This window comes from Podarcis melisellensis (genome assembly GCF_964234715.1).
Source record: "Podarcis melisellensis genome assembly, chromosome: 5".
Classification (NCBI taxonomy): domain Eukaryota; kingdom Metazoa; phylum Chordata; class Lepidosauria; order Squamata; family Lacertidae; genus Podarcis; species Podarcis melisellensis.
This window is the reverse complement of record NC_138537.1, coordinates 54538991-54566358: the sequence shown is the minus strand read 5'-3', so window position 1 is coordinate 54566358 and position 27368 is coordinate 54538991. Positions and strand designations below refer to the sequence as shown.

The following is a 27368-nucleotide window of genomic DNA, read 5'->3' as shown; positions in this document are numbered from 1 at the left end:
CTACTGGTATGGAATTAGCTGGAGGAAGTATGGCTTCTGTGTGGTTTGGAGCTGAGTAAGACAAACATAGCACAAGGGAGGAGACTGGAGGAATGCATTGAGAACAGGCACCTGTTTAGTGGTGGTGGGGAAGTGGACCCCGAGACCATATAACACCGGTCCTGAAAGACCTACATTGGCTCCCAGTATGTTTCTGAGCACAATTCAAAGTGTTGGTGCTGACCTTTAAAGCCCTAAATGGCCTTGGTCCAGTATAACTGAAGAAGCGTATCCAACCGAATCGTTCTGCCCGGACACTGAGGTCCAGCTCCGAGGGCCTTCTGGCGGTTCCCTCATTGTGAGAAGTGAAGCTACAAGGAACCAGGCAGAGGGCCTTCTTGGTAGTGGCGCCCACCCTGTAGAATGCCCTCCCATCAGATGTCAAAGAAATAAATAACTAGGTGACTTTTAGAAGACATCTGTTTAGGGAAGTTTGTAATGTTTGAAGTTTTAACCTTTTTTATATTCTGTTGGGAGCTTAACTACTACTACTACTACTAATAATAATAATTTTCTATTTTTTCAAGCCTTCAGTTCAGTTTACTACATTTCTACACCAGTTTGCAATTTTTAAAACAACAAATTCACCAACATTTTAGTGCAAATTGCTCCTACTGTACACATTTGTGGAATGAAATTTTGCCTGATATAGACATTTTCCCAAGGCCATTTCCCCACTTCACCCTAGTGTGCACATTACTGGACTGGAGAACTGCACTGCAAAATTCAAATGTGACCCAAACGTCTCTGTTGTCCCTAGGCACTTCATGCCAATCATGTATTTCCTTTGAACCATACAAATCAATTTATGTTTGCTTGTGAGGCAATGAAGAAAAATGCACACTGGCAACTTGCAGTGATTTTATTGGAAAGTAGTTGGAAGCAAAATAAATTTCATATCATTTGGCATAAATTTTCATTAAAGACTCTGACAAATCCTTCATGAAATATAGTCACTATTCACATCTGACATATAAAGTTTCCAACTGTAATGTTTATGCATAGAAAGGTTATTATCATAACTGGTATACATAGGGTCTGGGACTTTGATTTAAATGGTATAGCCATAGACAATAGAAGGGGAAGGAATTAAAAGGAGAATGAGATCCTTTCTGCAATGACATTAAGTAAAAGCAGCTGGGTATAACTAATGTTCTTGATCAGTATGAATATTAAATCCCAATATTTGGACTTAACTGAGTTCTTGCTTGTGCTAAAATGTAAATGTGTCCTTCTGTAGGTCTGTTGGATTACAAACCACTTTCTTAGAAGAAACATTACTTTTAGAAATACATGCTAGAAACAGAGATTTTTTGTGTGCTTAATTTTTACATTGGTGATGCATTGGAATCAGTTGGTTTCTGTTTGCTGCTTATAAGAAAGCCAGATGGAGACCGTGGCTGCCAGAAGTACAGTAGTAACAGTAAGTAGGATGCCAGCTTTATCCTTTTCTAGACTTGCACTCTAAGCCAATTCTGTAAATGAGAAACATAGTTTAGAACAACTTGTTAATCCATTTATTCATCAGATTTCCGATCTGCCTTCACCAAATGATCCCAGTAAAACATTCTATACAATTATCAACATATATGTCTGTTATTTTTGTAAGAGGTGTCCTTCAAACACCTAGTTTAAGGACAACTTTGCTTCTGCATGTTCATCATGGGATGACAACAACTGCTTTGAAGGCAAGAAGGTACCAGGTTCAGTTTCTGCTTTCTCCCAGTAGGGCTAGAGAAGAGCTCTATCTAAAACCCTGAAATGTGACTGCCTGTCGCTCTAAGGAACTCTGAGCTAGACTGACCAAGTGACTTTAAATATGACAACTTCCTACATCCTTAAGATAAAATGATCTTGCTCAGGTGTGATTCACTTCTCTCAGAGGAAACTATGGAGTTCTCATTGTACCTATTATCTCAGACATAATTTTTCTCCAAACAATACATTTCAACTACTAATCTGCAAGTCTTCAGTTGATGAAGGTGCATGTAACTTATCTGAATGTTTAAGAGCTATAGTTTGCATATTCCCGTTTGCTTCAATTGAACTGAATTTAGACCCCATTATTTAAGGGACAATATAACACAGGGAGACATATTTCCTACCCCCATTGTATTTGCATCTGAGGTAATAGTTAAAATGAGATCTTGGACCACATACAAACATTAATCTAAGGATGCAGAAGATCAATAAAGTCCAGAGTTGTATAGACCAGTATGTTATAGCTTCTTCCAAAGGATTTAGACTTCCACTTTCATCCCTCTTAAAGATCTAGGGCCTTCCCAGGTCACAACTTTCATGGACTCTACTCCTCATGCTTCTCTGCTGTTGATGGCTGGCTGAATTGTGTCCTTGAACTGCAACAATATATATTGATTGCCTGGAAGTGCAAGGTATGGGAATCCCAGTGCTGGGCAGGCACACAATAGAGTGTCAAATTTGCTCTGCTGCACTGCACAGTGTGACAGCTCCAAGGTCCTCGCACCTTGTCACACCCCTTCTCCCCCCAGTAAGTGCCAGCAGCATGCTGGATTTGGAACCTGGAGAGCAGTGATGCCCAACCTACGTTGTCACATGGGCCACTACTGTCTGTGCGTCTGTATAGAAACATCTGACTTTTGTGGGTCTGTAATGTAACATACTACATAAATATAAGAGTCAAATTCTTCACTCTGTCCACTTCTGCATCTGACTCTCTAGTCACTCCTGGCATAGAACTCCAAGAAAGTTGTCCACTAGGGAATGTGAGCTTAACAGGGGAACGTGACCTTAACAGGGGAAGCCAGGTAGAATGAGGTTTCATTGTGTGATGTTACTATGCTTTTGCCAAGCAAAATCGGAATATTGGTTTAAATACAGTTTAGCAAAATAGTAAAAAATTGTATTCTTTGGGCTACTTTAGAATATATTTTGAGAATCACCACTGTAACAAGAAAAGGAATCACAAGTAAAATTTACCCTGCTTTTTGTCTTCCTTAGCTTCTTTTTGAAGCTTGATTGGTCCTACAACCACATCAACCTTCTCCTGAAGTTCATCTGCATCCCTCTTCTTTCTAGTTAAGCATCCTTGGTAGCATCGGGATGAGTAATCATATGCCTTACACACTACTAGTTTGCACCGCAAATAAACTTCATTGTGATAGTTAAGAAACTTAAAGGAACTGAACATGAAACGAACTTCGTTTCTCCTTGGATTTCCCAGATATCTGAAGGTAGAATCTCGTGGACATCTGAAAATAAAAGAACCAGGTTTGTTTAAATAATGACTTTAGAGGAATCCTTTACTTAGAATACTAATAGGAGTCATTTCTGGAGTTCTGAAGCATGTTATCTCTGGAAATGAAGAACCATGTTGGGGAAGAATGGGAAGAAACTTCAATAAGTGGGAGGTGGATTTCAGAGAGCAAAATGGAAGACAAATACAGTGTATATGAAAGCAGTCACTCAAGATACTAGAACTCAGAGCCATCCAATGAAGATGAATGTTGGGGGGAAATCAAGAGCTTCTTCACACAGCACAGCTGATAGTTAAACTTTGGAAGCCACTCCCACAAGATGGTGATGATGACCACCAACTTGGATGGGGATTAAACAAATTCATGGAGGTTTGGGCTATCAGTAACTATGAGCACTGATGGCTGTCCTTTGACCTCCACTGTTGAAGGCAGTTAATCTCACATGGAGAGAGTGCCGTGACAATCAGGCCCTGTGTGCAGTCTTCTCAAAGGCATCTGGTTGGCCACTGGAGAAAAATATACTAGACTAGATGGACCTTTGGTCTGTTCCAGCAGGGCTTATCATATATTCTTATGTTCTAAATGGGTAGAGGCAACTCCACAAGCCCAGTTGGAGAATGCAGTGGAAGTGGTACAGTGTCTGGAGGACCACTGTGGGATTATGGCTGTCAGTCAGAACAGATATTTGAATGTTCTAAATGGATATAGTTTAATTTTCTTTCATAGAATTAGGAAGTTAGTCTCAACCAAAAAAGACATCTGGCAGGGACATCATGTGTATGCAACAAAAACAAAAACACTTTGCTCAGTCCAGTTCAAAGTATACTTTTGCCTTGCTTTTGTATGAGAAAATTTGGATGATGACACAAAATAGCAGCAAACATCCATCTTTATTATTATAATACTTAAGAAGTATTATGTCAGATTTAAAATGTGTGCTAATGTTCAAGTTTGAGAGAATAGCAACTCCTCTTGTCCATAACAAAAATAAACATTTAAGTGCATTCCTTTGCGTGCCTACTCAAAAATCCAATAGAGCTCAGTATGGTTTACTCTACATAATGTGAATAAGAGTGCATGTTTAGCCTTAAACCTGCTGCTTTATAAGCTTTATAAGTTTGTATCTAAACATTTTTATCTAAAACATACTCACCCACTCCTCCATAAGTCATAGGTCAGAGTTGTGAAGTCACCAGAGTTTGGAGATGCTTCGCACGTATCTAGAAATAGTACTAAGTTTGGATCAGAACTGTGGAGAGTAGCTTGGAGGTAGAGCGCTTGATTGAGTGACACAAAGTATGGAGAAGAGCGAACTTGATAGTTGAAAGACCACGAATCAAAGAAGGCAAGTGTCACATTGTAACTGCCATGTCCTAGTTCAGTAATGTCAGTGGAATTACGAGCAACAAACATTGTCTCTACAATAGCAGTCTTCTTCATTTGACACATGACGTGAAACTGAAAGTTACTATTTCTTGTAATGATATAACCAGAAGCTGATGTCTTGATTATGTTGGAATAGATGATGGTGTCATTATTTGCCTGCTAAAGGACAGGGCAAAACGAGATATGTCAGCAGTACGCAAAAATCAGTAACCACCATATATAAAACACCCTCTGTACTTAATCACTTTAAAATGTCCTGACATTCCAGACATACAATTATGAAAGTCACCTTGTATGTTCAGAAAAGTGTTTTTTTTAAAAGGTAGGAGAAAAATAAGAAATGTAAGATACTTTAAGAAGCTGAGACTAGAAACGCATATGTAGAAACAGGCAAAAATATTACAACATTTCTTCTTTTCTTTTTTTTAAAGGTAATTAATGTTGAGATGACACCTGACTTTCAACGTGTTGGATTTCTTTAAGAGTTTTTAAATTCTTTTTTCTTTCTTTTAAACTATGAGTTTTGTGCTCAAAAGAGAAGAAATTGGAGACAAAAAAATGGACTATACATATACACTTTTTAAAATGCAAAATATTCAAAGGGCCAGAATTAGCTGGCTTACTAAATTTGGGAGACAATTTCAGGAACATATGCTTCTTTCCTTCTCACATCACTTTCTCTTTCTGGAGCAAATTCCCCACTCCTGCTTTTTCTATAATTAAGAGAAATGTCAGAATTTACCTGCAATACTGTCTGCTTTAAATGGTATGGCAAATTGCTGGCATTTTCTCTTTATCCTAGACTCCGAAACTAATCTGGAATTCTAGTCTCAAATCCCAGTTAAGACTAACATTAAGTAGTGATCACATGGCTCAAGGTCAATTCTGATATTTCTTCTAAACATAGTAAACGAAAGAGGAGGAATCTGGATTCATGGCAGGGTAGAAAAGAGGCAGTGTGGATTTCCTAAAGGTTCCCTTAATGTTAGTGTTTGCTGGACCAAAAGATAGAATACTTTCCCCATCTTTAAAACAGCAAGTTTACAAAGCTTACATAGATAATGGCAGAATGTCGATTTGGTTTTTAAAGCTCTTTTTCTTACCTGTCTTATTGTGCCACACCCACTGAATGGTATATTGAAGACCACATAGTATTGTGTAATCTGAGGTGCGCAGAAAGGGTCTGAAGAATTCAGGTACAGACTCCATTCATTATAACCCAGCAACCGGAGATACGCCTTGCTGATGCGTGCAACCATGTATTCTCCAGAACATGAAAGGGCTAAACGATAGCACACAGAAGCAGCATTGAATTGTGTAAAATGCAAAAACACTTTTGTTAAATGTAATTGCTCAATTTCGCATGGGGCCACCCTCTTCCCACAAATGTCTTGCATGGAGTTCCAGATCAATCCAACCCCCCAACCCCATTATGCCATTCTGCAGCTGCATCCAAACCACCTGCTGACTTAATCTCCCTTAGAAAGTCCTCTCAGGAGTGTTTAATTGCATCAGAGAAGGGACAGAACTGAGCAGAATGCTCAAACTTTCCTCTGCCACTTGTCCCCCTCTTTTAGATGATTTCCCCATCTACTTGGTTTCACAGCCACTGTTGAAAGGTATCCCCGAGTCTCAAACACCATAAGGGAGGAGAAAATTTCAGAAGAAAAGCAACTGGGCAGTGAAGGCTGAATTGTTCCCTTCCCTTCCATCCCTTCCTCTTTGCACATCACCTCCTACTAAGGTACTTTGCAAAGAATAAGGGTTGCCTGTGACTTCCTTTCCTGTGTCCACACTGTACCTGTGACAGAAGGTTTATCTTAAACACAATTACATCTCTGTAAGCATCAGACATTGTATTGAGATTAGTTTGGTAGATTGCATTTGACTCAGTGCTTGGAATGAACTAGTTTACGAAATTCACAGAATTCAAAATCTTTGAACTCCACCTGAAAGCACTTCCTATAATTGCAGGCTGAACTGAATGTGATTAAGTTTCAAGGCTTTGATTTGATTCCAAGCTTCTTACTCATTCTCCCTGATTTTCAAAAGTATATCTTATGGAGAACTTTGAACTTACTTCTGGATTTAACTGCTGTGGAACTTGTAGGAAGAGCTGCAGAAACAAAAGCATGACTAAAGTGAAATCTATACGAATTTAAATTGTGCACAATCTAAAAGTGTAGGCATGAGGTTGACTTCTGTGCCATCACCTTTGCGCCACCAGTTCTGAGAAGGGCAATATTTTCATCATACATGGTCACTTTAACATTAGGCTTTGGTTATAAACAAAGATAAAAATGGAAGCCATGATTTGGAAGAAGGAGCATCAGTAAAAAGGTGCCCTCAAAGGCTGAGAGAATCAGACAAATAAGAAATAAAATGTACCTGTTGTATTAGGTCCTTCGGAAGCTGTGGATAAACAAATAATAAAAATATTCAGCTAGCATAAATATTAAGAAAAAAGACCCTTGATGTACATGAAATAGTGACATCTGCTGGTTGATATTCTGCATCTATTTTGTTACAATCCAGCAGAACAGATTTCCAGTGCTGATTCTCTGTAAGGATAAAGACACTGCAATGATTCCTGCCTATTTCCATCCGCATGGCAACATAGGATCTTTCCTTGACCAGAGCAACTTACATTCATGCCTTGCTTTCCTGTTGAAACAGGACGGATGTCACCACAACAAGTTATTTGCCTCTTTCTACAGAATGCACCTCCATCTTGGGAGGAGTGGAGAATATTGCACACATGCCCCTTTAAGGCTTTTTAATAACAATAATAATAAAATGTAAAAATGCCAATAGGAAGCAGAAGTGTGGCCACAGAATTTACCCAATAGACTTTATACCATTTCACTATTCATTCGGCTTCCTGCAATGAGATCTCCACTGTTAGAAATATATTAGAAGACTAAATACAAAGCATCAGAAAGTTACCTGAGCAGATGACACCAGCGTCTTCATGATGACCACAATTGTGACTTCCCCAGCCCCGATGGGAGCACAGCTCCAGAGAAGGTTCATTCCCTCTACAGTTTACATCATCCAGGAGAATCTGGCCAGAGCCTCGGCCAAAGTGGGCACTTCCTGGTGCTGACAAAGCCAATCCACATCCAAGCTTTCTGCAGACAACCTGTGCGTCATTTAAGTCCCAGCCATCATCACAGACTGTCCCCCAGCTTCCTCTGTAGTTGAGTTCCACGCGTCCTTCACACATGTTGTTCCCACCGACCAGTCTCATGGGAACATCTTTGAACAATAAAATATTATTCTTACATAGGCAAGACTTGTAAACTCAGGTTCTCTCCATCCCTAACCTAAGCATCAGACTCTACTGGCATCAGGATTTCAACATGTTGACTTTGTGCAGCTCATCAAGAGAGTAGTGGCTGTGGAGGCCTTTTGCATTCATAACTAATGAAACTTATCATATCTCCCCAGTTCTATATTGCTTTGAAAAAACAAATGTGTTGTATGTTAGGGGATTTCTTGCAATTGTGCAAAATATACTCCCCTCCCAAAAAGAAATGTTAATGATACATTATTCCTGTCAAAAGAAAGAGTTCCTTTTTTTGAACTTACCAAGCATAGTTTCCATGACCTTGAATGGAGTGTGCACTGCAGTGGACTGAACACATGTGTTTTGTAAAGGCAGCAATATGAACCAGAACGAGTTCCTTTTGGGTCATGCTGAACTTAAACTGATTCCTTTCTTAAAGGAACTTTCAAGCCTTTGATTTGACTCCAATGTTCTTGCTCATTCTCCACAATTTTCACAGGTCTACCTTACGGCGAACACTGAACTCACCTCTGGGTGAAACTGTCGGTTCATTTGTAGAGACGTCTTCTGCAGAAACAAACATGACAAAAGTGAGATCTTTTGGCATTTAAATTCTGCACCATCTAAAACTGTAGGCATGAGGTTGACTTCTGTACCGTCACTTGGGCCAAACCAATGACGAGCAGGTCAATATTACCACCATACATGGTCCAATGAGCCTGTTTAGCGCTGGGCTTTGTTCATGTCCAAAGATAAAAATGGAAGCTGTGATCTGGAAGAATCTACATCTTAAAAAATATTTCCCTTAAATGTTGAAGGAATAAGGCAAATAAGAAATAAAAGGTACCTGGTGTATGAGGTCCTACGGAAGCTGTGGATAAACAAATAATAAAAATATTCAGCTAGCATAAATATTAAGAAAAAGACCCTTGATGTACATAAAATAGTGACATCTGCTGGTTGATATTCTGCATCTATTTTGTTACAATCCAACAGAACAGATACCCAGAATAACAGCACGCAGTGCTGGTTCTCTGTAAGAATAAAGGCACTGCAATGAATCTTGCCTCCTTCCATCCACATGGCAACATAGGATCTTTCCTTGACCAGAGCAACTGACACTCATGCCTTGCTTTCGTATTGAAACTGGAGGGATGGCACCACAACAAGTTATTTGCCTCTTTCTTCAGAATGCACCTCCATCTTGGGAGGAGCGGAGAATATTGCACAGATGCTCCTTTAAGTCTTTTTAATAAAAAATATATATGTAATAATGCCAATAGGAAGGAGAAGCTGCATCCAAAGCCCCTGCTGACTCAATCTCCCTTAGAAAGTCCTCTCAGGAGTGTTTAATTGCATCAGAGAAGGGACAGAACTGAGCAGAATGCTCAAACTTTCCTCTGCCAGTTGTTCCCCTCCTTTAGATGATTCTTCAATCTACTTGGTTTCACAGCCACTGTTGAATGGTATCCCTGAGTCTCAAACACCATAAGGGAGGAGAAAATTTCAAAAGAAGAGCAACTGGGCAGTGAAGGATGAAGTGTTCCCTTCCCTTCCTCTTTGCACATCACCTCCTCCTGAGGCACTTTGCAAAGAAGAAGGGTTGCCTGTGACTTCCTTACCTGTGTCCACGCTGTACCTGTGACAGAAGGTTTATCTTCAACACAATTACATCTCTGCAAGCGTCAGACATTTTATTCAGACTAGTTAGGTAGACTGCATTTGACTCAGTGTTTGGAATGATCTAGTTCACGAAATTCACATAATTCAAAAATCTTTGAACTCCACCTGAAAGCAGTTCCTATAATTGCAGGCTGAACTGAATGTGATTAAGTTCATTTTGGGGGGTAGAACATTCAGCAATTTTTAGTTCATCTTTAGGTTCATTCTTTTATTTGTCTTTTTTAAATACTATATATTCTTTTGGCTTCCAAACATAAGGATTATATTGAAGTCTTCTTACGTAGATATTATACAGGAACAAGTTATAACATTCTGAATGCTGAAAACAAATTGGAAAGGATATGTGGGATGTACTAGAACTGAACTTTGAACTGAACATGAACTAAACGGCTAAAAGAGGTAAACTTGAACTGAACTAGTTACTTTTTAAAACAAACTTTCAAGCCTTTGATTTGATTCCAAGCTTCTTACTCATTCTCATCCCCGATTTTCAAAAGTATGTCTTATGGAGCACTTTGAACTTACTTCTGGATATAACTGCTGTGGGACTTGTAGGAAGAGCTGCAGAAACAAAAGCATGACTAAAGTGAAATCTATGCGCATTTAAATTCTGCACAATCTAAAAGTGTAGGCATGAGGTTGAATTTGCCTCACCAATTCTGAGAAGGGCAATATTTTAATCATACATGGTCAGTTTAACATTAGGCTTAGGTTATAAACAAAGATAAAAATGGAAGCCATGATATGGAAGAAGGAGCATCAATTAAAAGTTGACCTCAAATGCTGAGAGAATCAGACAAATAAAAAATAAAATGTACCTGTTGTATTAGGTCGTCCGGAAGCTGTGGATAAACAAATAATAAAAATATTCAGCCAGCATAACTATTAAGAAAAAGACCCTTGATGTACATAAAATAGTGACATCTGCTGGTTGATATTCTGCATCTATTTTGTTACAATCCAGCAGAACAGATTTCCAGTGCTGATTCTCTGTAAGAATAAAGACACTGCAATGATTCCTGCCTATTTCCATTTGCATGGCAACATAGGATCTTTCCTTGACCAGAGCAACTGACACTCATGCCTTGCTTTCCTGTTGAAACTGGAGGGATGTCACCACAGCAGGTTATTTGCCTCTTTCTACAGAATTCACCTCCATCTTGGGAAGAGTGGAGAATATTGCACAGATGCCCCTTTAAGACTGTTTAATAAAAAAAATATAGGTAATAATGCCTATAGGAAGCAGAGGTGTGGCCACAGAATTTACCCAATAGACTTTATACCATTCATTCGGCTTCCTGCAATGAGATCTCCACTGTTAGAAATATATTAGAAGACTAAATACAAAGGATCAGAAAGTTACCTGAGCAGATGACACCAGCGTCTTCATGATGACCACAATTGTGACGTTCCCATCCCGAATGAGAGCACAGCTCCAGAGAAGGTTCATTCCCTCTACAGTTTACATCATCCAGGAGAATCTGGCCAGAGCCATGGCCAAAATGGGCACTTCCTGGTGCTGACAAAGCCAATCCACATCCAAGCTTTCTGCAGACAACCTGTGCGTCATTTAAGTCCCAGCCATCATCACAGACTGTCCCCCAGCTTCCTCTGTAGTAGAGTTCCACACGTCCTTCACACATGTTGTTCCCCCCGACCAGTCTCATGGGAGCATCTTGGAACAATAAAATATCATTCTTACAAAGGCAAGACTTGTAAACTCAGGCTCTCCCCATCCCTAACCTAAGCATCAGACTCTACTGGCATCAGGATTTCAACATGTTGACTTTGTGCAGCTCATCAAGAGAGTAGTTGCTGTGAAGGCCTTTTGCATTCATAACTAATGAAACTTAACATATCTCCCCAGTTCTATATTGCCTTGAAAAAACAAATGCGTTGTATGTTAGGAGATTTCTTGCAATTGTGCAAAATACACTCCCCTCCCCAAAACAAATGTTAATGTTACATTATTCCTGTCAGAACAAAAAGTTCTCTGCTTGAACTTGCCAAGCATACTTTCCATGACCTTGAATGGAGCTGTGAACTGCAGTGGACCGAACACGTGTGTTTTGTAAAGGAAGCAATGTGAACCAGAACGAGTTCCTTTTGGGTCATGCTGAACTTAAACTTAAGCTGGTTCCTTTCTTAAAGGAACTTTTAAACATTTGATTTGACTCCAGTGTTCTTGCTCATTCTCCCTAATTTTCACAGGCCTATCTTACGGCACACACTGAACTTAGCTCTGGGTGAAACTGTTGGTTCATTTGTAGAAACGTCTTCTGCAGAAACAAACATGACAAAAGTGAGATCTTTTGGCATTTAAATTCTGCACCATCTAAAACTGTAGGCATGAGATTGGCTTCTGTACCATCACTTTGGACAAACCAAATAGGAGCAGGTCAATATTACCATCATACATGGTCCAATGGGCCTGGTTGCGTGTTGAGGTCCCCCAAAACCCCTTCCCCAATAACTCACACATCACACGTAATTTTTGTTTAAGGTTTTTGGCATAATTTTGGCCACAACTTTATTTGCATACAAATTGAGAGTGGTTGCTTAGGCATTGGTTATGACTATCTGTCACCCCCCGCCATGGGGGACAGCACTGACTCCCTAGTCAGTCCCGGAGGAACACGGGACAGAGTCAGCTGGAGCTGCGTCACAGGCCCTTAGCTACTCCGCGCATGTTCCTTGAAGCTTACGCGGCCCGCACCCTGCCGTCAGGGTTTGGACAAAGGGGATGGTAAGCTTCAGAATTCCTTTAACGGAATACCCGTCAGCAGCAGCATAGGAGGGGCAGGCACAGCCAATCCATACCCCTCCACCAACCAATTTTAACCAATGCCTAACCGCCAACCTTACAAGTTGTGACGATTTGCTAAGCAGTAGGCAAAACCCAAAAGGCACGCACTAATCAGCCAATTGGAAAATTCCTACTGGGCCCTCGCAACAATGCGAGCGACCCCATGACAGGCAAAGCAAGGTCAAGGCGCAAGCCCAAACAAGGGAGGGCGGGCGGGAGATCCGGTGTCCACAGCAAAAGAGAAAGAGAAAGCTGTGGACCCTGCTTATAAAGCCATTGACCCCACCCCTAAATTGGCAACATCAAATTTGCCCCAGTAACAACATCCACCTATCTGCTCCCAGGCCTCTAGCCATCTATGGCCTAGCCACTAAAATGGGGTTTTGTTCGGCCCCAACCGCAACACGTGCTCTCTTTTATGTGAACACGCTTTATCACTGGGCTTTGTTCATGTCCAAAGATAAAAATAAAAGCCGTCATCTGGAAGAATTGACATGTTAAATTCCCCCCCCCCCTAAATGTTTTAGGAATTAGGCACATAAGAAATAAAATGTACCTGTTGTATTAGGTCTTCCGGAAGCTGTGGATAAACAAATAATAAAAATATTCAGCCAACATAAATATTGAGAAAAAGACCCTTCATGTACATAAAACAGTGACATCTGCTGCATTGATTTTGTTACAATTTAGCAGAACTGATACCCAAAAGACCTGCATGCAGTGCTGGTTCTCTGTAAGATTAAAGGCACTGCCATGAATCCTGCCTCCTTCAATCCGCAGGCAACATAGGATCTTTCCTTGACCAGAGCAACTTACATTCATGCCTTGCTTTCCTGTTGAAACAGGAGGGATGTCACCACAACAAGTTATTTGCCTCTTTCTACAGAATTCACCTCCATCTTGGGAGGAGTGGAGAATATTGCACACATGCCCCTTTAAGGCTTAATAGTAGTAGTAGTAGTAGTAGTAGTAGTAGTAGTAGTAGTAGTAGTAAATGTAATAATGCCAATAGGAAGCAGAAGTATGGCCACAGAATTTACCCAATAGACTTTATACCATTTCACCATTCATTCGGCTTCCTGCAATGAGATCTCCACTGTTAGAAATATATTAGAAGACTAAATACAAAGCATCAGAAAGTTACCTGAGCAGATGACACCAGCGTCTTCATGATGACCACAATTGTGACGTTCCCATCCCGAATGAGAGCACAGCTCCAGAGAAGGTTCATTCCCTCTGCAGTTTACATCATCCAGGAGAATCTGGCCAGAGCCATGGCCAAAGTGGGCACTTCCTGGTGCTGACAAAGCCAATCCACATCCAAGCTTTCTGCAGACAACCTGTGCGTCATTTAAGTCCCAGCCATCATCACAGACTGTCCCCCAGCTTCCTCTGTAGTAGAGTTCCACGCGTCCTTCACACACGTTGTTCCCACCGACCAGTCTCATGGGAACATCTTAGAACAATAAAATATCATTCTTACAAATACAAGACTTGTAAACTAAGGTTCTCCCCATCCCTAACCTAAGCATCAGACTCTAATGGCATCAGGATTTCAACATGTTGACTTTGTGCAGCTCATCAAGAGAGTAGTTGCTATGGAGGCCTTTTGCATTCATAACTAATGAAACTTAACATATCTTCCCAGTTCTATATTGCCTTGAAAAAACAAATGCGTTGTATGTTAGGGGATTCCTTGCAATTGTGCAAAATATACTCCCCTCCCAAAAATAAATGTTAATGTTACATTATTCCTGTCAGAACAAAAAGTTCTCTGCTTGAACTTGCCAAGCATACTTTCCATGACCTTGAATGGAGCTGTGAACTGCTGTGGACCGAACATGTGTGTTTTGTAAAGGAAGCAATGTGAACCGTAACGAGTTCCTTTTGGGTCATGGTGAACTTAAACTTAAGCTGGTTCCTTTCTTAAAGGAACTTTTAAACATTTGATTTGACTCCAGTGTTCTTGCTCATTCTCACCAATTTTCACAGGCCTATCTTACGGCGAACACTGAAATTACCTCTGGTTGAAACTGCTGTTTCACTTGTAGGAACTTCTTCTGCAGAAACAAACACATGACAAAAGTTAGATCTTTTGGCATTTAAGTTCTGAGCCATCTAAAAGTGAAGGCATGAGGTTGACATCTTAGATACTAAGTCATCTAATACATAGTATGTATCATGTAGCAGATTTTTAAATAAATAGCAGATTTTCCTTACCGGTAGTTTGCGGGAATTCTGTGGTTAATGCTTTGAAAAGATAGGAATATAGGAAAAACAAGAATTAAGAGCAACATTTCTGAAAATCCCAGCTTTTGTAGCAATGAATTTTGTTTTAATACTAAGTCATCTAATACATATTATGTATTATGTAGCAGATTAGGAAATATGTAGCAGATTTTCCTTACCGGTAGTTTGCGGGAATTCTGTGGTTAATGCTTTGAAAAGAAACAAACAAAAAGGATTCAGATCAGCATTAAATTAAACCCATTTGCATTTCCAGTCACTTAACATGCCCCCAAACTGGGGAGGTAACTATATCAGTTCCAATTTCCTCATCAAAATGTCATTCCGTATTCTTCCCCCCCCCCCATTTAATACACTTTTCCTATTTCTACATTTAAACACACCAAGATCCAGTCAATCCAGATTAAATGAGAAGATAATATGGGAGTGGCTGCATTTTGATGTAGATTATACCATGCGGATGCTGTGCAAAACTTGAATGCATGAGCAGTACCAAGTCTACAGTAAACAGCCTTGTGAAAAGACCCAATGCCACTTTCTGCAGCAGCTCCCTGCAGCATCTGGAGATGCTGTGCACAAAATGTGGGACCTTTGCATGCAAACATGTTCTGTGCCACTCAGCCATGGCCTTCCCACAGTGAACATGGCACTCTGAAGACAAGCAGAGGTCACAGCAGGCACCCCCCTCAAGTGACTTCACATTACAAGGTGGCTGTAATGCACAAAACCCTCTGGAGGGATCTGCCTGCAATTTGGCAGGCTTACAACACTCTTGAGGGGCTCATTAGCCTACAAACACCAAGCAATTCTGTGACGGGGTGGGGCAGTATAGCCAATGTGGGGAAAACAGAAATTCTGATTTAACAGAGCTGATTTGGGCCCAAATAACAAATCTTATGGGAAAGACACAAAATGGGTCCACAACAGACTGACTTGATCCTAATGATACAGATGCATATACAACGTAAATCTTATGGGCAGTACTTTTATTTTATTTTATTTTATTTTATTTATTTTAATAAATAGCTCTTTTCCCAACCCACACTGGCCCATGAGAGTTGGGTGAATGATCTAACTCTTCCAAAATTTTGCTCCATGAGGAGGACTTTGGCTGCATTAGGCTCCTATATTTTATTCCCAAAACAAAATCTCAGATGCCAAAAGTGTTGAGATTCTCGTCCAACAAAAATCAAAGATATTTGGCTGTAGGGAAAAGAAATGTATGAGTTCCAAGATTACCTGCTATATTGTAATAGGCAAAAAAGCCAGAGCCTGTACGATAGGACTGTCTGTGGAGCAGAACTGTCATAGTGCCTGTATAGGAAGTGAATACCCAGCTCCAGCCACTGCATATATTCCCAAGTAGTGCTGATTGATAAACATTTCCATCATAGACATGAATATATTCATGAGTACAGTCTAAACTGTGAAGATAAAAGAGGACAAAACCATCTTACTTCAAGCAAGAGCTCCTGGGTCCCATCCCATCCCATCCCATCCCAAAGTTTGCAGTATCAGTACTTACTTCAGATAGTCAAGAGTTAGCACTATAGGGCTAGAATCATGGGAATGGATTGTCCAGAGACACTGTATGATGCTTCCATCACCATTGTAATACGGGCCATAAAATGACTGATATGGATTTGAGAAAGTATTGCCACATCCATGGATTCCTAGTAAACATACAATTAAACACTGATTATCTCAGTCCCCCCCCCCCAAGCAATCCTGGTAACAATTCTCTATCTTCACCAAGGACTGAGTTTCTTGTGGTCCTTCTTTTTCCTTCAGCCAGCAGAAATATCAGGTTTGCTTGTCTTGCGAAACAGTCATTTCAGCCAAATGACCCATGTACCACAAGCAATGAGCTGCCATCAGTAGAGGAATAAGGACTAGACCCAAAAGCCCAGTGAATCCAGGTTACCCAATCTCCAGCATAGGATCCTCTATAACACAGGATATATTTCATGGGCCCACCCAATTCAATATGTTTGTTTGTTTGTTTTTTAAATGCTATTTTATCAGGCTAGAAATACAACATTTCTTAAAAAGTGATGTTTTCTTGATCAAAGAACAAGGGAAAGAAGGAACAGTGTTTTTATTCTAAATCAGGTGTTTATGCTTCGCAATACAACATGCCCATTGCTTCCAGTTCCACACTTATATGTGAATTTCCATGCAACTTTTCAAAGTCATTTCCCTTTTTGCTTTGTGTCAAAAAATATATGACTCAGCAACCTTAAAAACATTTCTCACTGAAGCTTAGACACTCCACCATATAGCAGACAGCCCTGCTTGCAAAAAATCCACACTTGGAATGTGAAAAAGTAGAAGGCAGGCACTCACCAGTAGTTTGTGCAGAAGCTGCTGGTCCTAAAGAAAGATGAACAATGATCAGGAAATTTAAACATTTGTTTGTTTGTTTGTTTATTTATTATGGCAGGCTTAAAACACTCCTGAAGGGCTTCTTTCCCCACAAATACCAACCAATTCTCTCTAGAACATGGTGTTTGGCATAGAAGGGAGGTTTATTCTGCCACCATCCCTGCTGCCTCTGCTTCCCTTGGCCTAAGGTCAGTTTCTGGGCCTTGGAGAATGGAAAGGCAGTGGAGGTTTGCTATAGCTTCCAAATCCGGTTATCAAATGATCCATACACCACAAGCAGAGAGCTACCATCAGGAATAAGGACCCACAAGCCCAATGAATCCAGCTTAGCTCCTTGCCCCACCCCCAGCATAGGTTTAAAGAGAAAGGTTCTCTTTTTAGAATGATAAACCTGTTCACAAGGAATTCAACAGTTTGCCAAACCATTCATATTTGAGGTGGGGTGGGGTGGACAACCTGATTTACTTCCATTTAAATCAGAAATGGCTAACCACAGCCTAGAAACGGCAACAGGCACCACAAGGAATTTTCACCCCTCAAAGTCTTTTTCATTTTTCCTTTGTGTCAAAACAATGGCTCAGCTACCTTAGGAACATTTTTCACCGAAACGCGCATGTGCTCCACGTAGCAGACAATCTTGCTTGTGAAAAAAGGCACACTTGGGATGAGAAAAAGTAAGAGGGAGGCACTCACCAGTAGTTTCTGCAATAGTTGTTGTTCCTAAAGAAATAGGAACATTGATCAGCAAATCTAAATATCAGTACTGTATATTATTTTGGCACACATAAAACACCCCTGAAGGACTTGTTTCCCCACAAATACCAACCAATTCTGGCCTAGACAGATTAGGAGTGAGGTGCACTGTTTGGTACTGGTCCTGCCGGAGCTTGAGGCAAGGGCTGTTTGCCACCCACCATCCCTGCTCCCCTTGCCTTCCCTTGCCTTTTGGGACTTGGAAAATGGAAAGACAGTGAAGGTAGATACATATTCTTACACCTTGGTGAGCATTTACATCTAATGCTCACGATGTCCTCCAGCTAAAACCTGTGCTCACTAGAGCACTTTTCACTGGGTATTCATTATTTTCAATTGTGTGTACACAGAGAGAAGGCAACAAAATTGCAACTGAATGTCTAATTATTCAGTTGGAGGTTTGATTCTGTATGATTCCTACTCTTATCTGGAACTGAGACATCATTCGCCATAGTAAATCTGTATGGAACTGTGCCCGGAGCCATGATATCTAATAGTCCTTCATCATCAAAAATATCCTGTACATACTCATTTTCACATTCTAATTCTTTTCCGCCTTTCCTCATTGACTTTCCCCAGTATCTTCTGCTCATACCTGCACATCATCAATACATTAGAATTTTCAAATGCAGGTAAGATTTTGCCAAATTTAGGATGAAGCTAACAACATCTATATTGAGAATAGCTTGTATGTTTTGATGGAGTCTTAAATACTCAAGTCAGCTTCATGTGTTCCTTTGCACCAAATTCTTCCCATCATTAACTAGCAACTTGTAAGGTCAGCATAGAGAAGGGGAACAAGAAAGAGCAAGAGCAAGAATGTTCAGAATTTAAGCCATATTACCTGATGCACTTAGACATATTTCATTAAACAGGAACAGCCAAGTAAAGATCAGGAAGGAACTCATTTTTGCCAGATTGCCTTCTAAGTTGATTAAGCATGCACCAGAATATATAGGAATGAAAACTGAAAGGGCGTGCCATGCAATTTGATATTTTTTAGTTTATCTCATTATAGTTGGACAGAGGGCTACTGTCTAATGGTATTTATGTTGTCAAGGCATTGCTTATAGTAATGCTACACTTTGTTATTCTAATTTTTTAAAAAAATCCATTTCCTGGTACCAAGACATGGAGTATTGTTCAATTCTTGTAGTGAAAAGATAATAATCGCTAGCGCCAATTCAAATGCAATGCACATGTTGGCAGAAAGTATTGTTGTCATTAAACGCTGCTGCTTGCAAAGTGAAAATGCAAATAAAGTAGGATGCTTAAAATGCATCAAAAACCCAGCAGAATAAAAATATCTTAACAACCCAGTTAAAAGAGACGCAAAGAAAGGACCAGCAGTGAAAATGCTGCTTCCATTATTAAAGTGAAATGTTGGCTTCCTGTTCAAAGTGTACATGTCAAGGGGCTAGAATACTTAACATGACAGAATTTTGTGAGATAACCAGACCATATAACTAACATGCTTCCTGATGCTGCGGGAAGAGGAGACTATTTTGGAATTCACTTGGGAAAACATATTTTAAAGTTCTAACAGTCTATACTTACATACTTCATTTTGCTGCATATTTTGTGATTTCATTTTTGGGGGGGTTCTCTCACAAAAGACTACTTGCCCCAAACTTGGATCTTGGCATCCAAGGAATTCTCCTTTTGTACCTTCCCTTCCCTCCGCTTGCCAACCGACAAAAATTGTTCATTCTAATTTTAATTTGGTGGTACTCTAAAAAAACACCTTTGAATGATCCAACTGCCAGTCAATATCTTTCATGTAAAGCTACCAAGGTAAAGATTATAGCCATAATTATCTCCTTGTCTACCAACAGGCAACCATGCTAGTCTCAAGACAAGACTTGAGGAACAGAGTTATAAACAATGGGATAAAAATGAAATGGAAGTCAAGGAAATCTCTGGAGGAGATTTGTGCATAATTCTCCCCATGGAGGCAGTCAATGACTGCCACAAACAGATCATGTTCTTTAAAACATACACACCACCTAATTTCCAGGTTTCTCATTTTCAGATGCTCTCCAGGAGAAACCTATTCTTTGATATTTGCATGTACATACTCAGGACTAGGATTTAGCACTTTATTATGAAGAATATTAGAAGCCTCCTTACCAGCTGGAGTAGGCTCTTCTGAAGTTAGTTCTTGAAGGAGAACAAAATAACAGAGTCAGAGAAATTGCAAAGTAAATTAAAATGTCACTAAAATAAAAATGGTGTTTTGAAGTGATGCTTTTAAATATGTAGCAGATTTTCCTTACCTGTTGTTTGCACTTCTGGGGCTGTTTATTGCAAAAGATAGGAAAAACAAGAATTAAGAGCAACATTACTGATAATCCCAGCTTTTGTAGCAATGAATTTTGTTCTAAGTCATCTAATACATATTATGTAGCAGATTTTAAAATAAGTAGCAGATTTTCCTTACCTCTGGTTTGTGGGAATTCTGTGGTTAATGCTTTGAAAAGAAACAAATAAAAAGGATTCAAAGCAGCATTACAATTAAACCCATGGGGGGGGGAGGTAGCACTGGCAGTGACTTTTGTTTTAATACCAAATGATCTTACAAGTATACAGCATTTACTTGTAAATGAATGGTGAATTGTTGAAAATGGGGGGGGGGGGAATAAACTATGTGAATATAAAAACAATATGTCCTTCAACCGTATCTATGGTCCCTGGGATGGTGTCCTGGGGCCATAGGAAGCACTGGATCTTTCTCACCAAGGGTGGAAAGAGCTGTCCAGCCTTGAAGAGGACAATCAGTCCCTCCTCCTCAGTGCCAAGCATCTTGTCCAATCAATATGGAGCAAAGGGTTTCAGACGAAGATGCAAAAAGTTCCCATCTATACCACATTTACCCATGTTAGGGAGGATCCATCGCGTTTCCATCCTGAAGGATTCAATATATTTCCAGTCACTAACATGCCCCCAAACTGGGGAGGTAACTATATCAGTTCCAATCTCCTCATCAAAATGTCATTCCATATTCCCCCCCCCTCCATTTAATACACTTTTCCTATTTCTACATTTAAACACTCCAAGATCCAGTCAATCCAGATTAAATGAGAAGATAATATGGGAGTGGCTGCATTTTGATGTAGACTATGCCATGCGGGTGCTGTGCAAAACTCGAATGCATGAGCAGTATACCAAGTCTACAGTAAACAGCCTTGTGAAAAGACCCAATGCCACTTTCTGCAGCAGCTCCCTGCAGCATCTGGAGATGCTGTGCACAAAATGTGGGACCTTTGCATGCAAACATGTGGTGTGCCACTCAGCCATAGCCTTCTCACAGTGAACATGGCACTTTGAAGACAAGCAGAGGCCAAAACAAGCACCCCCCTCAACTGACTTCACATTACAAGGTGGCTGTAATCACAGACTGAGATTTGTATTCTCAGGACCCACCCGATTCCCTTGATTGTATTAGGTATATTATCCCAGCCTAGGAGTACCTGAGCAAATGACACTGGCATCTTCATGATGACCACAGTCATGTGTTCCCCAACCTCTGTGAGAACACTGAAGCAGGGAAGATTCGCTTCCTGTGCACTGCACATTGTCCAGGAGGATGTTGCCTGAGCCTGGACCAAAATGGGCATTTCCTGGTGCTGACAGAGCTGGTCCACATCCAAGCTCTCTGCAGACGACGTGTGCATGATTGAGATTCCAAATGTCATCACAGACTGTTCCCCAGTTGCCATTATGATATACCTCAAGGCGACCTTCACATCTGTTGCCTCCATTAACCAATCTCAAGGCTATGGAAATATTTAAATATTTACAAATGTATTTCTTATTGTCAAACAAGTCAAAAATATCTTGATTATTTCCTTTTCCCACCATTAAGATCAACCCAATTGCACAGTGAAAGAAAGTAAAGACTCAATAGATATTAACAGTGCATATTGTACATTGTTCTATTAGATGGCACTGGGGATAGTTGCTTTGAATTAGAGATGACTTACTAGCGGCTCTCGTCACTGTTGGATTCCAACCCCTATGAGCCCCAGCCAGCATGGTCAGTAGCCAGGGATGATGGGAACTGTAGTTTAACAACACCTAGAAGGCTGTACTTTAGCTACCCCTGCTTTAAATACTTCCTCCCCCCCAAAAAAAAAAAAAAAATTCAGGAAAGCCAGGAAAGTTGAGGGACGTAGCCTGGTAATATCCTACACCTGCAATTCTCTGTTTCCCATTCCTTCTACAGTACTGACCAACTGAGCAGAGGCTTTTGGATTCCTGGAACTTGAGTGCAAGAAGCCTGAAACTTTGTGGGAAGTTAAAGCAACAAACAGAGCATACACACTCTTTAAAAAACCACTTAGTGCTGCCAGCAGTGTGCCACTGGAACCCCACAGGGTTTCAACTCCCTTTGGCAAGCCCATTTCACAGAAGATTCCAGGGCCAGGCAGAAGACTGGGTATTATAACTTTTGGAATATGTGAAGGCAGCTACCAAGAGCTTTTCTATTGCATTAAATGTCTTGGAATGGGGAGAAGTTTGCCAATGCAGCATACTAGGGACTGTTTTTGCATTTTGGGTTGTTTTAAGTAATTCAAAGGTACTATTTTGATGGGGGGGTTGTTTTGCAACACCCATTTCCTTACAGAAATCCAGACAGATTCCGAAACTGAATTCCTTTCATAAGGACAGCTAGAGTTATTAAGTAATACCTGAGCAAATGACACTGGCATCTTCAGAATGACCACAGTTGTGTGTCCCCCAACCTCTGTGAGAACACTGAAGTAGGGAAGATTCACTTCCTGTGCACTGCACATCATCCAGGAGGATGTTGCCTGAGCCTGGACCAAAATGGGCACTTCCTGGTGCTGACAGAGCTGGTCCACATCCAAGCTCTCTGCAGACGATGTGTGCATGATTCAGGTTCCAAATATCATCACAGACTGTTCCCCAGTTGCCATTATGATATACTTCAAGGCGACCTTCACATCTGTTTCTTCCATTAACCAATCGCAAGGAAGGTTCTTTGGAATATGCAAAAAATAAATATTATATAAACAAGACAATGAAGCACTACATTGGAAAACAGGTCAACACAATGAGCACTCAGTAATACTGCATGGAAATTTCGTTCCATAAGACAGATTTGACTGCATTAGGCCCCTATATTTTAATCCCAAAGATTTTGAGATTCTAGTCCAACAAAAAGCAAAGATATTTGGTTGTAGGGAAAAGAAATGTATGACTTCCAAGGTTACCTGCTGTATCGTAATAGGCAAAAATGCCACACTTGGGATGAGAAAAAGTAAGAGGGAGGCACCCTCCAGTGTGCTCATACCTGCACATCATCAATATATTAGAATTTTCAAACGCAGGTAAGATTTTGCCAAATTTAGGATGAAGCTAACAACGTCTATATTGAGAATAGCTTGTATGTTTTTATGGAGTCTTAAATACTCAAGTCAGCTTCATGTGTTCCTTTGCACCAAATTCTTCCCATCATTAACTAGCAACTTGTAAGGTCAGCATAGAGAAGGGGAACAAGAAAGAGCAAGAGCAAGAATGTTCAGAATTTAAGCCATATTACCTGATGCACTTAGACATATTTCATTAAACAGGAACAGCCAAGTAAAGATCAGGAAGGAACTCATTTTTGCCAGATTGCCTTCTAAGTTGATTAAGCATGCACCAGAATATATAGGAATGAAAACTGAAAGGGCGTGCCATGCAGTTTGATATTTTTAGTTTATCTCATTATAGTTGGACAGAGGGCTACTGTCTAATGGTATTTATGCTGTCAAGGCATTGCTTATAGTAATGCTACACTTTGTTATTCTAATTTTTTAAAAATCCATTTCCTGGTACCAAGACATGGAGTATTGTTCAATTCCTGTAATGAAAAGATAATAATCACTTGCGCCAATTCAAATGCAATGCACATGTTGGCAGAAAGTATTGTTGTCATTAAACGCTGCTGTGGTCCTTCATTTACCCTGGCATGAGACATGAAAAAGGCCTTTGATAGGTTGTGATGGAAGTTCTTTTACAGCACAATGCAACTGGGCCTACTATTTCAGTACCTACCATTACAATTATCCAGATCCATTTACCTTTGCCTGTGATCATCATCTAAGGCCCTTCTTCATGTGCCTCCTCCACAAGAGGTCTGGAGAGTGGCAACATGAGAACAGACTTTTTCTGTGATGGCTCCCCATTTGTCAAATTCTCTCCCCAGGGATGCTTGCCTAGCACCTTCATTACCTATCTTTAGACGCCAGGCAAAACATTCTTCTTTCCCCAGACCTTGGCTAATTAAATAATCTATGGCCTTTAAAAGTGTGTGTGTGTGTGTGTGTGTGTGTGTGTGTGTGTGTGTGTGTGTGAGGTATTGTGTTGTTTGTTACTATGTTATGTATTTTTGTGGGTTTATATTGTAAACCTCCATGTGAACCTCGGATGAAGGGCAATATAGAAATTTAATTAATAAATAAATAACTTTGGAACAAATTTTCATTCGATCTGATTTCATGTGATACTACATTTATAGTCATAGAGCTATGTTGTGGGATTTTAACTCTTGTTACCAGAAAGAAAGGCAAAAGAATATGCTATTGTATCTTTTTTGTATTTGTGTTGTGAACTTTGCTTGTCAAAGATTGCCACCCCTTGCTGTTTAGTGGGGATGAATTTGCCACACACTCCTTCTCGGAAGAAAACACACATTGGTCTCTCCCAGAGACATGAGATTTGGGGGATCATATAGGCAGGAGTTCCCAATAGGAGCAGAATAATCAGGCTGCTATTTAAGCCTGTGCCACCCCCTCCACTTCCTTCTTCTCTTTTGCAGGCCTCACCCTCCCTCCATCTACAGTGTGGGTGGGGTTGTGGTTTTTGCTAGTCTCTCTATCTGGGAGCTAAATCTAAATTTGGGGTAAGTCCCTGATTTCTCCTTGCAACTCTCCTTTTTCACCCACCCTGTAGGGTTATTTCATTTGCTGCTAATATATGTACTTATTTGGTCTGTTTGGAATTTAGTGTGGGTAGGTAAGCAAATTTAAAAAGTCCATTGGCAGGCACTCTGAGGCATTATGGGGAGAAGGGGCATTTTGAGTCCTCCTTTGCAGCTTTCAACTTCAAGAGTCCCTTGGGCTGCCCTTTAGGCCTGGCCTGTGAATCTTGGTGAATGCTGGGCAGTGGGCCCCAGGTATGCATGTTGAGTAGACATTGCCAAGACTCACATAGCAAGGAGGAAGAATTTTATTCCAATTCCTGGCCAGAGAGTCACAGAATGCAGTTGTTTGCATGCCCCTGTGGAGTGGAGTAATGCTTTCCTTATACACATTAATTATAACCCATCTGCCCACAGTTACATAATTTGGTTATTGTTTGGCAGATTTTGAATAAATATGACCTTTTCAGCATTGCTCTTGTCTCTCAAGTCTTCTTCCAGAGTGTGTTTATAAATGTTTATAGCAAGGACATACCTCTGTTGGTTTGACATTTTTTGAACCGTGGATGTTAACAGTAACTGGAAAATTTCCTCAGCATGTTAACAGCTTCAAATTAATGCCAGCAAAGTGCCTCAATTGTTTTACAAATTTGAACACTTAACCTGTTTATCTAGGTCAGAAAAGGACTCTGCACTAACCAATGAAGAGGTATCAAAGCTAATCAAAACTGTACAGCGCATAGCCTATAAAGCAGTGTGACTGTAACTGCCACAAACAGATCATGTTCTTTAAAACATACACCCCACCTAATTTCCAGGTTTCTCATTTTCAGATGCTCTCCAGGAGAAATCTATTCTTTGATATTTGCATGTACATACTCAGGACTAGGATTTAGCACTTTATTATGAAGAAGATTAGAAGCCCCCTTACCAGCTGGAGTAGGCTCTTCTGAAGTTAGTTCTTGAAGGGGAACAAAATAACAGAGAAAGAGAAATTGCGAAGTAAATTGAAAAGTCACTAAAATAAAAATGGTGTTTTGAAGTGATGCTTTTAAATATGTAGCAGATTTTCCTTACCAGTTGTTTGCACTTCTGGGGCTGTTTATTGCAAAAGATAGGAAAAACAAGAATTAAGAGCAACATTACTGAAAATCCCAGCTTTTGTAGCAATGAATTTTGTTTTAATACTAAGTCATCTAATACATAGTATGTATTATGTAGCAGATTTTTAAAGAAGTAGCAGATTTTCCTTACCAGTAGTTTGTGAGAATTCTGTGGTTAATACTATGAAAAGATAGGAATATAGGAAAAACAAGAATTAAGAGCAACATTACTGAAAACTCCAGCTTTTGTAGCAGTGAATTTTGTTTTAATACTAAGTCATCTAATACATATTATGTATTATGTAGCAGATTTTTAAAGAAGTAGCATATTTTCCTTACCGGTAGTTTGCGGGAATTCTGTGGTTAATACTATGAAAAGATAAGAATACAGGAATAACAAAAATTAAGAGCAACAATACTGAAAATCCTAGCTTTTGTAGTAGTGAATTTTTGTAGCAGTGAATTTCCATATCATTTTGCAATTATTATTCTTAAAAAAAATCATGAAAATTCATCTCATTTTAATGTTTATTCTCTTTCACTAATATATGCATTTTCCTTGCACAATTGGCCCTAGGATATTGCTTGACTGAGTCTACAAGCTTGAGTTTATATGCCGCTTTTCCATAATGAGCTGTGCCTAAAACAAGTTACAGCAAGCATTAAAAACATCAAAAAATATAAGAAACACAGCATGGCAGTAAATTTAAAAATCACAAAAATCAACAATATGGCAAACACAAAATACGTTCAATATTACAAAAAAAGAACAACAACAATCTGGATTGAAGTACATAAGGACAAATTGAACAGGTTCAATTTTAAATATGAGCTGGATTAAATCCCCCCCCCCAAAAAAATATTCTGCATTTGAAAAAACAAAATCCCCAATGGTGTGCTCAAAGGAGCTCTTATATAGACAACTGTCCTCACATATACCCTTATTTGGCAATGATACATTATTTGTCATAGTAGACATGTATGGGACTGTGCCCCCGGCCATTATATCTAATAGTCCCTCATCATCAGAAATATTTCCACATTGATACTTTCCCAAGTATCTTCGACTCATACCTGCACATAATCAAGATATTATCATGTCAGAAGCAGGCAGGATTTTGCCCAATTTAGGATGACCCTGACAATGCCTCTGTTGAGAATATCATGTGTTTTGAAGGAGTCATAAATACTCAAGTCAGCTTCATGTGTTCCTTTGCTACAAATTCTTCCCATAATCAACTAGCAATTTGTAAGGTCAGCACAGAGAAGGGGAACAAGAAAGAGCAAAAGCAAGAATGTTTAGAATTTAAGCCATATTACCTGATGCACTTAAACATAATTCATTAAACAGGAACAGCCAAGTAAAGATCAGGAAGGAACTCATTTTTGCCAGATTGCCTTCTATGTTGATTAAACATGCATCAGTATATATAGGATTAAGAAGTGAAAGGGTGTGCTATGGAATTTTATACTTTATCTCGTTATAGCAGGACAGTCAGTGTTTTAACAAAAA

At 39.8% G+C, this 27368-nt stretch overlaps 1 protein-coding gene across 1 annotated transcript; it reads right to left on the bottom strand.

Moving 5' to 3' along the window:
- Positions 1-886: 886 nt before the first annotated feature.
- LOC309370681 (scavenger receptor cysteine-rich domain-containing protein DMBT1-like) lies at positions 887-27264 on the bottom strand. The gene is made up of 31 exons (XM_081912634.1): positions 27176-27264; positions 26195-26224; positions 26007-26036; positions 25830-25850; positions 25684-25713; positions 22516-22827; positions 21295-21600; positions 20265-20294; positions 20101-20121; positions 19955-19984; positions 17765-17791; positions 17033-17059; positions 16212-16359; positions 15926-16110; positions 14848-14877; positions 14660-14689; positions 14461-14499; positions 13584-13895; positions 12996-13019; positions 10997-11308; positions 10452-10475; positions 10159-10194; positions 8798-8821; positions 8479-8517; positions 7608-7919; positions 7050-7073; positions 6742-6777; positions 5765-5943; positions 4429-4820; positions 2998-3269; positions 887-1514 (listed from the first exon to the last, which is right to left on the bottom strand). The coding sequence occupies exons 1-31, from the start codon at positions 27237-27239 to the stop codon at positions 1504-1506; spliced, it is 3357 nt and encodes a 1118-aa protein (XP_081768760.1). The 5' UTR covers positions 27240-27264; the 3' UTR covers positions 887-1503.
- Between the last annotated feature and the right edge of the window lie 104 nt (positions 27265-27368).